Below are 17150 nucleotides of genomic sequence, written 5' to 3' on the forward strand. Positions count from 1 at the left end.
GTACTACATGCAAGGAGGCTGCTAAGGAACCAAACTCGTCTGAGTATATTACTTGACATGAGAAGCATACTAACTGTTTAGATCGTAGCATGTTATTCAGGGGTAATATAATACATCAGAACAACCCATAAAGGAGATAAACGAGATTGCTACTAAGGAAAAATGAACCGTGCCCAATTTTTAAAATAGCTAACAGCATAAGAAAGGGTTAATGTATTAAATCATAGAATTCAGATATCATCATATTTAAGCGTAGTTGTGTTAATGTACTTCGTTTGCTCATGTTAATAACAGCGTGACCTAGTTTAATATAATATTGCACCAAATGTTTATCTTTAGACACTGTAGTTATGTTAGGCATCTCAACAAACAGTGATCTGATGTTCGTTGGATCTAAAAGATACGAATTTCGTAATGCTATGAGAATTTCTAGTCTTCCTTTAATACTATCGGTATCATATACATGGTAGTGTACATTTCCATCACATGCAACAGTTTCATATGGTATCCTGTAATTGATACATATTTCAATAATAGTATTAAGACACATTATACCATCATTACTCATACAGAGTATAGATGGAAGATACTTGTAAATAAAGCGAGGTCCCTTGGTGTCCCTAACTAAAATATCAGCTGTATCCATTATCAATCTGGTATTTTCTTCATCACAACCTTCACTGAAGATATCGAGTATATATTCTGCGGTTACCTTTCTGTTGAGGGCTGTAAGTGAATGTACCATTGCAATTACATATAGTCTCTGTGTAGCTGTATATGTAAGCAATCTTCTTATAATATGATCAAAAGTAGGTACTGTTAACATACCACATGTATCTAGATCAGACATCAGATGATACATAGGTTTACCACCTATACTGCTACTCAAGTAAAGAACGTCACTAATATTCTCCTGTGTTTGGAGTAATCCACTGCTAGCATTGCTCATGATTATAAATATGTTTATAACTACCTTCAGCTTACTTCCTGATATTATACTAAGATAATCGTAATCAGCTGTGGTTAGCTTTGGTGTGTATCGTGTCAAATTGTACAGATCAATCATGAAATCTCTCAAACAGTATCTGCGAGACATGATTGTATAAGTGATATATATCGTAACAATAGAAATATCCTATAGTGTAAGTTAGGCGACTCATGTCGCTTATCATACGTGTTCATAATGTCGCAGTGCGTGGCATGCGGTACGCTATTGAAGGATTTCGAATATCAATCTAGAGCTGCTGATGAGGCACATACCACTGTTACGAGTTGTCCTTGTTGTCCTATCAATCCCAATAAGTTAGATACGGATACTATGCCAAGATCCTCGTTTCGTGGCATGACTAGACCTGTCAGAAGGTCATTACCGATAGTACGAAGAACTGGATCTCATGTGTCTAATAGTTACGTCATCTCTGTAGATGTACCTAATAATCATGAGTTGTACGATGTCAATCTAAGTTTACACTACTTGGTGCAACAGGTATCATTACATAAACGCAGTGCATCTGATCAAAGTGGAAATACACCAGAGAATGTGTACTATTCCATGTCCGGATTGCTTGAAGGTCAGTCATCTAAACTTAAGGAAAAGATTAACATCGGTATGGGAATATCACTCGAGACATATGAGATTTTCAACATCGAACCACCAACAGCTAACAGACCCGTAGCAAAGGCGAGCTTTAAGTTCTACGCTAAGATAGAGAATTTTGAATGTCACATATATTCGTATTACGGTAGTAAAACTAGGCAGCTAGTTTTACAGATAGGAACATCAATGCCATCATCCACTATTCTGGAAAGAATAGTAAATTCTGTATATAGTTTAGGATTTCTACCTAAGTCCGTGAATCAATATATATCCAAGAGTGATATACTCAGATTATCTAATCTAAGTCCACGTGCATGGGATGCTAGTTCGCCACCTACAACATCATATACTTTTACATCCAAACCTGACGGACAACGTATGTGGCTTATATGGTACGGTAACATATGGTACGCGTGTGAACCTAAATGCAGAACTGGTATGTTACAATGGAAATGGACATCAAGACATCAGAATACAACACTCCCCGTGGTTCTCGATACTGAATACATGTTGTCACGAGGCTTCATATTAATTGATTTCCTAACGGATGCATCTGGTACTATGGCACCTATATCCCGCGATATACAATGGATAACATTGCAATATGGTCATCTCCTGAATGCATGTGATGATGTGAAAATACAGATAAGAGAATATTTCCCGGATTATACCTGTGCACTGGAATATTGCACTAAAGTACCATACCCTACGGATGGTGTCGTTGCTATTCGAAATGGAAGTACTGAAATTCTCAAGATCAAACCATTCAAATCAATGGAGCTGATAGTAGTACCAAACAGATTCTTAGCGACAGCAGACGGTGATAATGTAATCCAACTACCGGATGGTATTGAATATGACACCAATGCTATAGTAGAGGTTAGATTTACTATGAAACCTGATGGTAAACATATTGCTGTGCACGATCTGTTCGAAAGACCGGATAAACTTGTAGCTAATGACAATAATGCTGTGTCTAATATTATACGTTCAGGACTTAAGTTAACCACGCCAGATGACAATGAACGTAGAACTGCGTTACTGTGGTGTAACAATATCAGACGTACAATTACCGATCTCGCGGTATCTAGACATTCTAATAAGTCTATAGTAGTAGATGTCGGTACCGGTGTAGGTCAGGGTATCGATACTATACCTCGTTTAGATACAACATCTTATGTTTTCATAGAACCAGATGAAAATAAATGCAGGATACTCTCGAGGCGTATTGGTGCTAAGCGTATATATAGAGATCCGTACGAACTGATACCTGCCATACGGGGACTGAAAACACGAGCACTACCCAGTTTAATTATCAATTGTACTCTCGGTGATATATTAGACGTTGAAGATGTAAGTAGCGCATTATTCTCGGAGACGAAGAGCATAATAGCTGCTTTCAGTGCACATTTTGTTGTTGGTGATCTACATGACATATATACATTATATCATATCCCGATCTATGCGTGTATGTATGTTTATGACAGTGTAGATCAGAACGGTGTTCTCATAAATACCTGTGGTGTAGAGATGCGTACAGTAAATGACGACGAAGCCAGTGTTAAATGGGGTGGAGATAAGGTGTACATAGAACCAATCACTGTAAAGAGGGACTATGCAGGATTGGGCAATATAGTACCTGGATATGATATCTGTAATTTACCTGACGGAACATTCTCATCAAATGCAAATAACATCTGTAGAAACGTGTCACTTATCATACCATAATATATTTTTGATACCGTTGCATATTTTAAAATATATACAACTACGTTGTACTAAATACGGTGTACTAAAATGCCAAAACTACGTTCATCTCTTGCTTACCAAGCATGTAATGCATATGATGTTAGACAACAACTATGTAAGATAACAAATCCACATGACTTATCAAACCTATTCAGAGCATTAGAGTTGCAACCACGAAACCGAGAATACGAAAAGTATCTGAATGTTATCAATTATATATTCCATATTGATGAACTACGAAAACTAATTAACAATAAAGAATGTAGAGTTATCATACTAGGTAAGGACTTAGATTCTATCAAGACTCACATAAAAGTCAAGAAAAATGAGTGGAGTGATGATATGTACAACAGGAACTATATTGTACATTGCATAGTTATATGCTTTACAAGACATGCTCATCACCATTTGGAAAATATAGTTCAACAAAGAAGCAGAATACTAGTTCGTATATTTGAGTTTAATTTAGCTGGACTCTATTTTGGTGATGGTGGTATCATCTTTATTGGTAGTATATTGTGTATATCAATGAACAGTATATTGAGAGTGACCCATCTGGAAGAAAATACATGGATACAAGAATTAGTTGCACTACTACCTAACCTACGGTCCATTTCGTACATTACTAATTCTGATGAGTACTGGAGCATTGAGAGTAGCACAGAAAAACCAATGATACTTACAGAACCTAGAATGGCAGCTCCACTCAATTTTGAATCTGTAAATACTATGATAATATTTACACGCTATGAAAGATTCGATTCTACACACTTCCTCGAAGGTTATAAGTTTGTTTTTTAAAAAATCTGTTTGTGCTAAATATCATTGTACTTAATCATCCTCTGCGAAACCTGAAAACTTAGCTTGTCTGCGTAATGCGGGTGGTGCGGGTACATCTTCCTTATCTGATTCGCTCTTACAGTCAGAATCATCAGCGTGAGATTGAGGACTACTAAATACCTGTTCCATACTGGGCGTTGGTCTCATAACTTGTCCGTTGACACGTAATATATGTGCTTCATTAGAACCTGACGCTGCTGTACTTGGTCTTCGATGTCTGCCACTACCGTTAGTTCTATGTTGCAATGAAGTATGTTTATGTGACTTAGACACCGGTCTGACTTCATCATCCTCTGCAAAACCTACATGTCGAGTACTAAACTTAGAAGAAGATACAACAGAAGACGCTCTATTCCTAGCTTTCTCGGTAGCATAATTAGTAAACTTGCGACCATTATGGAAAGTAGACGCATTCGACGGTGCGCGAGAACTGATCTTAGCTCCTTCTGGCCACATAAAGCAATAGCTGTCATCAGGATCAGCAACTGGAGCTGGTAGCCTAATTCTGATATTCTTGCTACACATAAAATAGTTATATATATCGGTAATCATATTTACTGTCGTAGTAGGATCCAATCCATCTGTATATTTAGTATCGTTAAGCATTGCACATATATTTCCAACTGTAACTTCTGCATCATATTGGCTAGGCTTGCTACTAAAGAAAGACATTGTTGTACTTACTCAATTACTGTACCAGCATGTGAATTCCACCAACTAGTTAGTGTGCTAAGCGACATGTTGTCGCTTTCTATTTCTGTAGCGGTTGATATACATGGTACCTGTGTGTAGTTAGTAGTTATGGATTTCCACAATCTGGTTAGTGCTTGTCTTCTACTAGGTGAAGCATCATTCCACATAGATTTGTAAAGATATGATGTTGTATTCACTACAAATTCTACCGATGGTCTTCGAGAATCAATACCAGAACCTATTTCAGACAATTTTCTGAACCAGCATAGTGGATCTCTAGGATCAGATCTGAAGTAGTACTGAAGTCTATCGTAAACCTCTGGTACAAAATCACCCTTTGACCAACCTACTAATCCAACTACTGTAGTACCGTTGAGTATGATATGTTCAGGTGCTAAATTTCCATGGCACATCACTGCCTTACATACGTAATTGTCATTTCCTTTCTCCTCCCAATCTCCTTCATTTAAAAGGTTCTTCAATTTGTCCATTAAAGCCCTGGTACGCAAATATCCAATAGGAGAGTTTGTCTTGAAGTTACCGTCTTGAATATGACCGAAGTGGTTGGAAGTCTTCTCAGCTAGCTGCCATATTATAGCCTGAATCTGCATAAAGATAGCATCCAGATCATCGCTGTCTAGTGATGACATCACTGCCTTCAGAGTCTGACCTTTTATGTAGCTTCTCCTACCAATACTTACATGTGTGTTATGATAGGTAATTATCTCCTTGTTCTTATATACTGGTGCGGCGATAACCCCTTCAGCAGCTTTCGTAGCTATATGGTCTCTACTGTTGATATCTCTCAGAACCTTACCCCACTTAACCACCAGCACCTCATCGTTATCAACTCCACCATAATGTATATGTACACACACACTATTGGACGATTCGTAGATTATGCTATAGTCTTCGGCGTTATCTACTTCAAGATGTAAAGGTTCCTCCTCACCTACATCAATGTATATACCTGCTTTTTTGTGGTGTCGAGACGAATGATGAGATCTGCGACGCCTTCTTCCGTGGTGTTGCTTATGATTATTACCGAAGCTGAGGCGATGACCTATATTGAAGAGAACCATTGTAAACTATAGCTGACACACAGTCGAATACTACAAGATCGTAAGGTACAACAATAGAAACACAATCCTGTTCTGTAGTACATGTGCACAGCAGCCCTAGGCGCTGGCACTTGGTACAGCACCGTATCACCACCTTATCACCTCTATTGCTAATTTCATCATCACAGCTCTGCAAACCAGCAGAGGAAGTTGATTGCGCTTCCATCTCACCCCATGCAACACCTCCACCACGGGCTCTACCGTCTGGTGTGCGAAGCGTGAATTTGCCTGTACTAACATGCGATACTTGATGGCGCTCTCTTGACATTTGAGTTTGGTTCATAACCCTGTTGAATCCAACGGTAACTTTGGTATTCTCCCACTTAGCGTTACCATCCTTATCAAATACTAGAGTACGGTATGGTTCACCTGTAATCCCAGAAATTGCAGTAAATTCATCATTAACATCACTAGTTTCGCATGGTTGTATAACAGCAGATGTCTGCAAATTATCATGCACTACGGACAATGACTTTACCGCCTCGTACAATACACCATTTGTTTGACGTGTAACAACTGATGACATTGCCATAACTATATCAGGTACTATAATACCATGTTTGGGGCTATATGCACGTGGCATATTCTCGTATGGAGTAGGTACAGCAATACCTTTCTGTCCGTGCCCCATGGACAACTTATCACCGGGTTGTAGTTGTTGATAGCTCTTGACTCTCACATTAATGTCTCCAGAGTTAAGATGTGTAATCTTGTGAACCGTGCCTGTAGGCTTATATCCTACAGTAAACTTACTACCAGAAGCTAGCACATCCTTATCATGAGTACACCACTTCTGGCATGGAGATTTCCACCATTTAGATAATACACCACATAGAGTGGATCCTATTGGAGGTATATATTCACTTTGAGGTAGATTGTAAGAGCATAAAGAATATGTACTAAAACCACCATTATCAAGATATCTCTGTGATACGATTATAGCATCCTCATAGTTGTACTCAAGATTTAAGAACATACACATAGCATTCTCTCCAGGCAGATGACATGATATCGTTGCATCATCGTTAGACAGATCATGCATAATGTTCTTATACAAAGGTGTGGTAATTATAGGATCAAAACTATAGCACGGTTGCACTGCAGCATTTCCAGGACACCATACAAGACATGCTGCTTGAGGGGTCTGTACTGATGAAATCAATGGTCTTGGTGCACGATCACTCGAGATATATGGTACGAGATTAAAGAAAGCAGAGAAGCATGCTCTGTGCTGATCTCTGCCCTTAGTATTTATTCGAGGCTTTATACTAGTTCTGAACCTATCAGATATATGTGTTTCGATATTATCAGCGTAATATCCCGAACTAGTACGTTTAACAAGTGTACCGGAAGAGATAGATATATTCACAAATCTTTCTGTTGTGTTTATATGCAAACTGAACTTAGTAGGTCCCCTAATGCTTTGTATCCTATGAAAAGAACACAAGGCTCCAAATTCATCATCGTTCAATTCACAATACACACCCATGCAAAAAACTGTCCACATAGAAAATGTTGCACGTCTAGTGCTGTTGGCTGCAATATATCGATATGCTGCAGCTAAGTTGGATGTTGTTTCATAATTGAGATATCTAACAGAAGTGCTACATGTTACGCGTCTTACCCTACCCGCTTCTGTAGAATGTGATGTATGACCTGCACATATAAAACCTAAAAATTCTGGTTTGTAGCTTCGCATATCTTTGTTAGGTACTTTCTGTTCTTCACCAGGACTCATATCAATGCATTCATTGTCATGTAATGATCCCAGTAGTCCTACGGATACTGCTGCGTTGTGTGGATAAAGGAATATACTTTCATAGCCTACATTATCAGTAAAATGACTAGCTTCCATAGCAGCATGAGTAGTATTAGCGGATAGTGGCGCAGGTGTTGCGTTGTATAGCTTCAATAGTATGCTTAGCTCTTCTGGTGTAACTGGAATGGATCCCTGTCTCCAGGGCATAGCATCTTCCCCTGTAAAGAGGTACTTGACAGTATTGGGAACGGCCCACAGTCTACCTGTCTCCAAAGCATCAGTAAGCAACGTAGAGAGAACGTCACATAACGAATGAAAACTGTTGCATCGTTGTATAGGAAAACAAATAATCTCGTTGAGATTTATATGACCGACTATATTGTTAAACCTATTAAGACAAGGTATCTGATCTGCAGATTGAGCAGCACTAGCTTCGGGTAATCTGTTGGAAACCCATGAAGCACCACCGTTGTCTCTATACTCGATACATGCGTTACGAAGCGTAAGGTGTTCTTTGATTGATGCTGCATTTATAGCAGAGTAGTTAGAAGGAAGAGAAAAATCTTTGAGTTCTTTGCCGAAATCCATCTTGTTCTGTAATTATGAAGCAACTACGTTGCATATTACACTAGGATTATCATATTGTAAATATACTATACGCACAGCCTCACTCGTAGTTCACGAGTGTCGGGGAAGAATGGTGCTACAAGAGGACGATATATTCTCAGTCTCTACATACGACGACGACAATGTGAAGGATATGTTGAACAGTGATCTGTTTAGAAGAGAATGGACTCTGGTAGGTACTGCACCACCGCTGACTAATGGTAAGGTTTCTAGCATCACTGAGCACCTCATCTTAAATTTTCACCAGGTAGATGAGAACACCACTGACAAGGAGATTTCTGCAGTTAAACCCAGACCGCTAGTACTAAAGCACAGCACTGATTGTCAACTCGAAATGCTACCGATATATCCAAGTATTCTAGGACAGTACTACGAGTACTTTAGCAGGTGTGTTGCTACACGTAAAGGAGACTACTTGCTGAACGTATGTACTAGTAGAAAGAAAAGTCCTTGCATTGATATTCCAAACTGCGTCTTAGCTGCAGTTCCCGGTAAGTACACAGGAAATTTGGACTGCTTCACAGTTAAGGATATCGGTGCTAAGAGATGTATAGTATATATACCGCAGTCTATCATCTATGATATCATATGTGTTCTCAATGAGGTAGGTTTGATCATCTTACCGTCTATGCATGACGGATTGCCGTACAATAGCATCAGAACGCGTTTATCTGATCTATGTACCGAATGCAACATTGAGGATGATATATGGTCTAAGAGTTCACGGTATCTGAGAGAATTCTCGAAGTACGCACCATGTTCCGCAGTTACAACTGCTACACTTACCGTATCATTCGTATTGAGCACAGTACAAGGTCCGAAATCCCGCTACCATAACAAGAAGTCTCTTGACATAGTAGTACATGCAATCAAATAGATATGGGTTGTTGCAAACTTAAATCTCTGTACATAAAGGAGCATGTTGGCAAATGTAAAGTAGACAAAAGTTATGAGCATAAGCGTTCACAGTATGCAGCGATAGATTCGCATACATCACATAGGGAACTTCCTATCATCAACCCAAGCAATTTCGGATCTGAGAGTACAAGTGTTAGCGTTTGCATTAAGGATAGTTTTTCTCTGCATGCTACTATACTGGCTATAGTAGGTACATATTCAAATGCGGGGAATCTTATATTTTTTGTTGAGAACAGTAAGCGGATGTCGGAAACTATAGATGTAGTTTCAAGTTTCAGAATCAAGTATTCTGCTGGTACGACCGTTAGCGTATGTCAAAGTTCTGTGCGAGAAGGATGTTTTATGATAACTGTACATGAAATCTCTAAATCTTATACAGTACCTGGAGAACAGATGATGTCTATAGTTAATGACCTTGCATCAGGCGACAAATCTATGATATTCTATATGTATGAAGGTGCAATAGGATATTCCAACGCGGTGCTTGCATCACCCAGTAGCATGTGGGTCTCGGTGATATCTAAGGTTTTGAACATGTCAGGTATGGGTGGACGCAGATTTATGCCAATGTTTTACTCACCTCCCGACGAGAATACTATGGTAAGCATAAATGTTGGAACACCTACAGTAGATATTAGCTCTAATATCGACAAGGTTAGTCCTCAATATAACTCGATAGTATCTGGAGCTGTATCTTCTGTATCGAAAGATGGTCTATGTTACTACTGTGCGTATCTGGATAGCATACACTCACATCTATGTACAGAGAAAAAGATGGAATTTGAAACTAGTCTATTAGGACAGTTCTCGGAGATGTCAGAGCAGTAAGCAGCAACGCTGCTCAATGCACTCTTAAAATATGTCTAGTGATGTTTATAAGCTTTTAAGAAATAGATGTATCGATCTCATAAATGAGCTTGATCTAACTAACTCATCTAAACCTTTTGTGCTACCTCTCATACGTTATATTCTTGCAATTCCATATGCATTACCAATACAACATCTGATATTAGGTGAAAGACCATATGGAACCGATATTTTCCCATATGCTGCGTCAGCGATGTCCTATGATCCTATGCTTCAATTAGATCCTACACCTTCAGTTAATTTTCTTGCATTAGACATTAGCAACAATACCGATGTTAGTTATGATACTGCTATGGAGTGGTTTAGAGATAGTTGGAAATATTTGAAATATGGAGTGGTAGCATTAAACGTATGTACATTGCGTATTTTTATGGATGTCAATTCAGAATCTGAGGTAGTTGCTATGGAAATGTTTCTCAAGGACATGTTAAATATTTCTAAGAAACTCTCTAAGGAGAAGATTCATGTATATGCTATGGGTAATCCTGCTAGACATAGTGCAAAAAGACTACGTTCTAGCATACCAAATTCCAGCGGTACGGTAGTAGTTCATGAATGTCACAATCCCGCGTCCTTTAAGCACAAGGTAAGCGACCAACGGTCGCACACATTTACATTGAAAACACCTAGACTCACCAAGCTACTTTCAGCCTTGGTAACAGATACTAACGGAGGTAATCGAATCGCTACGGTGCACGATTATTTCATTATGGCATCTGGACAGTCCAGTGAGCTTGCTAATCTTACCAACAGATCTAGTAATATGAAAGATATTTTTGATGATATCGCATCATATTTTAAGAATAACACAGGTAAGACTATCGAGCGAAATGAGGATCTATTTGCTAGAGGCGCACAGGAAATGAAGGAGTTTACTCTTGCTCTGCAAAGTTCTAAGATTCAGCTGATGTTTGCCAACGTTACTGAACCTAAGAATACTGCCAAACAAGCATACTACAACTCTCGGCAGCAGCACAGCAACAGATCATTCCAACGAGGAACATCTTCTAGGTTGTCATCCACTGTAGGCAACTCAGCTAAGAAGAATATCGGTTTTGCTGACGATTCTGATGAAGAGACCAAATCTAAATCTACAACTCAACCTGCTACTCCCATAAAGGAACCGGCCACACCTACTCCGATGCGTGGTTCCGCCATTAAGAGTGAAAGGTCTACTGGATCTCACGTAGGTTTTGCTGATGATTCCGATGATGATATGGTATCTAAGGTTAAGCAGCCTACCATCTTTGAGGAGCCTCCATCTGGCAACAGTGTTCTGAGCGATGATGAGGTTATGGATCTTTCGTTTGTATGTGATTTCATTAATGAACATGAGAATGACTACGATGTTGATGCTTTCACACAGGAGTTCTTGGATAGTGCCAGAAAGTCTAAGAGGGCTGCGTCAGGTCCTGCTCTTGAGCTCCTCTTAGTTATCCGCAAGATGCGAGAGACTAGCGGTCCAGATAGTATTCCCACTGCTCTGGGTCTTGACGAGAATGGTAACGTCGATACAGTCAGCGACGTTGTACAATGGATTTTAAATCAGAAGAAAAGTTCATAGATTCTTGGCGTTCCTTACAGCTAACATAGGCTTAGTTCCGTTAACTAAAACTTCTCTTGCGTATTCCTTCTTCTGAATATCATTGAGTGATTTCACCATATCTACGAGAGCTTCACTTCCAGGCACCTTGGGATCAGTGTTGGTAATATTCAACGTATTTTCTGTAGTAACATAAGGAAAATCAAGGGTAGCTAACTGTTTAGACTTTGATAATGTTACAATTCCAGGACATCGCAATATACGCTTACGCATTTCCTCAGCATGGGATGTAATTGTAGGACATGTGTTGCATAGCTGAGTTATGTGTTCAATCTTTAAAACTACTTTTCTTCCTAGAGTATCTGATGCAATTAGGTCGAGAGATTGTTGCACATCAAAGGACTGGAATTTGGGCAGCTGAAACTTATCAGTAAGCCTCACATGCTTCACAGCATTTGTCCATTCCTTCATTCCAAAAAGCACGGTACTGTTTTCATTAAAATTTCCTAGATTATTAGATACTAGTGTGCACAGATGCATAAGAATACATCCCACTACAGCCTCAGTATTCTTGATCTGATAATCATAGAAGTAATATGTTGTGTCAGTACTAGTACCGGGTGCCTGTCTGCTACGCACAGTTGGAGAACTAACAGATATAGAACCTAAATTACGTGATGAAGAGATAGCATTAGATATCTGTTGCATAAAAGCTAACATATCTGTATGACGTTTCTCATCTCTTGTAGCATCATCATCTCTAGCACTGTTAAAACTGACTAGAAGATCTCTCATGATAGTATTACTCTCATCGAGTCTGTTGGATAGATCACTTAACCCCTTGCGTATATCCATAAGTACAAGTAGCGGTGTTTCTCCTCCGATGCTTCCTGCTGCCGATCTTCCTGTGTCATTTGCTTCCGTGAATTTGTTCTGCTCTTTCTTTCTATCAAATTTACTTAGAACTTCAGCGTATTGTTCTGGTTTCACGGTAAAATCATTAGGATTTCGCTCCATGGTGTACGATGTGTTTGGCGCAACAACGTTGCGTTAAATTTACACGAAAATGTCACAACAAACTTCATTGTTCAGATCATCTAAGACACGAAACTCTAGGTCTCAACAGCAATTAAAGTCTACATTACTTGCACACAAGCAATCTACCTATGCTAAAGTTTCAAGCGAAAAGCAATATCATCAAAGTTATGGAATAGATCTACCTGAAACATCGATTCATTTGTTGCAACCTTTACTTGATGGACTTACCGGTACATACCAACCCGTGAATGCAGAGACTCGGATGTTATATACTGTTGCTACTTGGAAGCAAGGTTATGATGCTATATACAGATGCTGTTTTATACAACCAGAAATAGCTTCAGCTACATGTTCGTTCTCTAGTAACAGGAGAGCAGTAGCAGCTGAGGTATTGGATGGTGTATGTGAGCTTCTACCGCATGCAGCGAAATGCAATCTTTCTAGCGCATCGAGGTTTCCACAACTTTCCGGAAGGATGGTACCGTATGTTGTTGATAATCTACCGTTTAGTGTAACATGGGGGTTTGCTAATATATGTAAATCATATTTTCTTTTTATTGTTACAGACGTCGATGGTCCTCATCTAATGTCATTATCAAACTCATGTATGGAAGTGCTACAATCATACTTTCCAGATTATAGTGCTTGCGTAAGAGATTCAACTACGGCATTCAAAATAACCGTAGAACCCGAACCAGGTAGTAACGTCAATGAACCTAATAAGAATTCATGTATGTGTATCTACGGTGACGGTTCGTTTAGATACCAGGGACATCCTAGTGCTATGAAACGAGTGTGTCAAAGTTTTAGAACTGCATTGATGAATATTTCCGAATCTAAAGCGTGGCATAATTTTATTAATCGTCTCAATCCTGTGCCTCAGGTTGATCATATGGATGAAAGGTAGGTGGATCAAGATTCTCAATAAATCTTACAGCTGATAATATCTTCATGTCAGTTATCATCGCATCTCTAACAGATTTGGTACTACCGAACGTCCTTTCAATGAAGACATTATTCACATATTCTGGTTTCTTGTTTGGTGTTTTTCGAGTAGGTCTTCTTAAAATGATATTATTTATGTCATTGTTTCCACTAGAATGTATGTCTCTATGATGTAATTTATATCCTGTTTGTGATCGTGAACCCAAGCAGGATCGTATCCACATCTTTAGACTATAACTAGAACTGGCTTTCAATGTTTCGAGGTGTGACCATATAGATTCCATCGTTTTCTCAGACACACTCCTCATCTTAGTATGACTGACAGTATAAGATTGTGAGCATATGCAGCATATTGCAGTAGCACATATTTGAGCGGTTGTGTACGATGATCCTGATTTCTGGAGGCGTTTCATCAACGCATTAGACAACTCCAGTTTAGATGGACATGATACATATAAATCTGACCTGAGGATAATTATATTCCCCGTATCACTATCAGGCTTCTCGCTGTTAGCTTGAAGAATAAAATTATTTTCAGATACCAGCTTCTCGAACTCCCGTACGTACAGATCCATGGTATAAGTATGTATAGCAACTTATGTTGCTATCACTGATATATATTATCAACATTGTACTATGTTACATTAAATAAACATATCCTATAGGTTTTAAAGGAAATTCAAGAAAGAAATAGAGGAGAAGGGAGTGAGAGAGAGGCAAAGGTGAATAGAAGGGAATACACATTATAGATGTACTAATATTCTATGGAGAAAAGCAGATTTTAAAATCAGTTTAATCCGACATTACTGACATAAGATATAACAAAGGAAATTTCTATCCAGAAGAACAAACTAGTGGTTGGTAGTAAGATTATTAATAGCATCTAGAAGGTCCTGACCAACTATATCCTGCTTCGAGGCACGTTGCTGTGGGATCTGAGTTTCAACATTAGGAGGTTCAATATCTTGGTTGATAGCCTTGATAGCACCACGACTACAATCAGCAATAATACGGAAGGTATCGTTATCCTTCCTTTCCTTACCATCAGTGAGTGTAAGTCTTACAGAGAATACAAGATCAAGGTTAATTCTGGCTCCCTTGGATGTAGCATCAAAGATATGTTGCAAGTCCTTAACATCGAAATCACCACTTTCATCGACTGTACCAATGGAACCATCAGTGTTGTTGATAGTGGCCCACCAATCCCTATCAGTACCGGAGATCTTCTTGTCAAGATGGGTGGCTACAATACCCTCCTTCAGACAAGCCTTGATGATAGCATCGGCGACAGGCTTCTGCAGATTAGCATAGATGAAATCTTTTCCATACGTAGTATTCTTGTGGAAGGGAACAGGACACATAGCCATCTTCAAAATACGGGACTCAAATCCTTCAAACTTGAAGGTAACATTACCCCTCCAGTAGCGGTGGCCAGGGTTACGTTTGCGAGTGAAATCACTAGTAGTCTCGCGGAAGTCAGTGACAGCAATATCAATCTGCTTGAGTACATCAGAAGTCCATTCACCGCGGTTAGCGAACGGGTTCTTTCCGGTAGGGAGCTTCTCAGACATCTTGGAATAGGTATAATCAGTTAACTGTTGATCAGATACTAAGCCTGGTAGGGGCACTTTGGACATTACAGTATGTTAAGCAACTGCGTAAGCGTTGCCTTTCTGGCAATATGAACTTTAAGTATATGATATAGTAATACAAGCGACAACGTCGCATAATCTTACACAACATACAACATGGTTACTAACGGTACACAGAAGTTCTTTACTACTTTTGATACTCTTTCAATGTTATCATCCGAACTCAATTTAGACGATGCTATCAATACCATAAAGGCTTGCAGAAAGAATGCTGATGATTACGGTGCATTAGATAAGATTGAACGTAAACGTGTTGATCCTAAGACACTCTTCGCACAACTTACTGATGATCCCCAGGAGTTTATACTTCAGATGATGCGTTCAGATACTATACTTTCGGGTTCTCGTGCTGTAAACTATATCTATCCATGTTTCGAATGCGATGACTCCGACTGGGATTTCTACTGTCAACCAGCACATAAATGGAAAGATTTTGACAGTTATCTACTCCGTATAGGTGCTGTTCTTGAACCATCTACTGAACAATCTAAGGGACGCTACGCTAGATTTGAGGATATTAAGGTTAGGCGATATACACTAACAAGAAACTCAAAGAAATATGATATTCAGATCATATATCCGGAATCTAGATACAGGTCTGCATTCGAGAGCATCACAAAGTTCCATTCTACTGCGGTGCAATGTTTTATTACAGGATATGCTGCTATATCGATGTATCACGCACTTAGTGTTGCTGGAAAGAACATTGACTGGACTTCATGTAGGGAGAAACGTGATACTAAATCTACCATAAAGAAAACTATGCAATGTCCAGCTCATAAAGTAGAGTTATGTCTGGCAGAACAGGCTACACCAGCTTCACCAGGGGTGCGTAGCTGGGCTAGACATATTGATAGACTTCGAAGCGAATATGCTACGAACTGTCTTCGCATCGGTATACGTCGCGAAGGTGAGAGAGCAATGTATAGTACGACTACTGTAAGCACACCTCAGGAAGTTAGGAACAAATTGATATCTAATGGTACAGATGGTGTCATAACCGATGTAAACGACAGACTCCCTGAACATCGCAAGATTACCCTTGATACACTCGTAGATACAATAACTCTCGACTGCACATGTAAAGTCTGTAATCCATTGGATGAGTGTCTTGATAAGTATACATCGCGTGGTTTTAAGCTTATGGACAAAACAGGTGTAGAGAACTTCAAGTCATCATATACGGATGATAACATTATGGTGCGATGTCTGCACGAGAAGGATGTTTCTAGAGTATTCCCACTGTTGGATTATATTGATAGTGATGATATACGGCATGAAGCAGAACGTAAACTAAAGAAATTGTATAACATGCAATGGTATGAAGTTATTGGTGAGAACTGCAGAGGAACAATATCTGTTGATGCACCGGGAGGTAAGGCTAGTGCATTTAAATGGTATGAACGAGGAAATACTGTAGCTGGATCACGCATAGGATTTGCTGCTTTTATTGCACGTTCTGACACTGATGATAGTGACGATTAGGTGTTTTCTACTTTCTGAGTTTTTAAAAGATGTGATACGGTACGGACTAGAGTATACGCGATGCGTATAAACCTATCAATCTAAAACCATCGATAGAATTGGGATGTATAATGCTATTATAAGAAACGATCAATATTGCAATATATGTTAGATTCATATATTCTAACGGATTGAACTTCATAGTTCTGTCTGGTGACATTACCAAATGTATGTTCGTTGCATCTAGCTCTATGTTACTGCAACTCTCCTCGGAGTTCATCTTAGTAAGTACAACACCAATAGACTCTTTGAAATATTTGTGCTTCGTACTACTATC

General features: G+C 39.1%; 3 protein-coding genes across 3 annotated transcripts; 1 reads left to right on the forward strand and 2 right to left on the reverse strand.

Annotated features, from left to right (window-relative positions):
- Positions 1-4740: 4740 nt before the first annotated feature.
- On the reverse strand, positions 4741-5529 carry N7508_011236 (uncharacterized protein; the record flags this gene model as incomplete). The annotated part of the gene is made up of 2 exons (XM_058469295.1): positions 4741-4767; positions 5308-5529. 2 exons carry the CDS (start codon positions 5527-5529, stop codon positions 4741-4743), a joined length of 249 nt encoding a protein of 82 aa, XP_058314069.1.
- A 5351-nt stretch (positions 5530-10880) lies between these two features.
- Positions 10881-11735, forward strand: N7508_011237 (uncharacterized protein; the record flags this gene model as incomplete). The annotated part of the gene is made up of 1 exon (XM_058469296.1): positions 10881-11735. One exon carries the CDS (start codon positions 10881-10883, stop codon positions 11733-11735), a length of 855 nt encoding a protein of 284 aa, XP_058314070.1.
- Positions 11736-14548: 2813 nt separating this feature from the next.
- Positions 14549-15268, reverse strand: N7508_011238 (uncharacterized protein; the record flags this gene model as incomplete). The annotated part of the gene is made up of 1 exon (XM_058469297.1): positions 14549-15268. The coding sequence occupies one exon, from the start codon at positions 15266-15268 to the stop codon at positions 14549-14551; it is 720 nt and encodes a 239-aa protein (XP_058314071.1).
- Between the last annotated feature and the right edge of the window lie 1882 nt (positions 15269-17150).

The sequence above is a fragment of the Penicillium antarcticum genome (genome assembly GCF_028974205.1).
Source record: "Penicillium antarcticum strain IBT 31339 chromosome Unknown utg000014c_segment0_segment0, whole genome shotgun sequence".
Classification (NCBI taxonomy): Eukaryota; Fungi; Ascomycota; class Eurotiomycetes; order Eurotiales; family Aspergillaceae; genus Penicillium; species Penicillium antarcticum.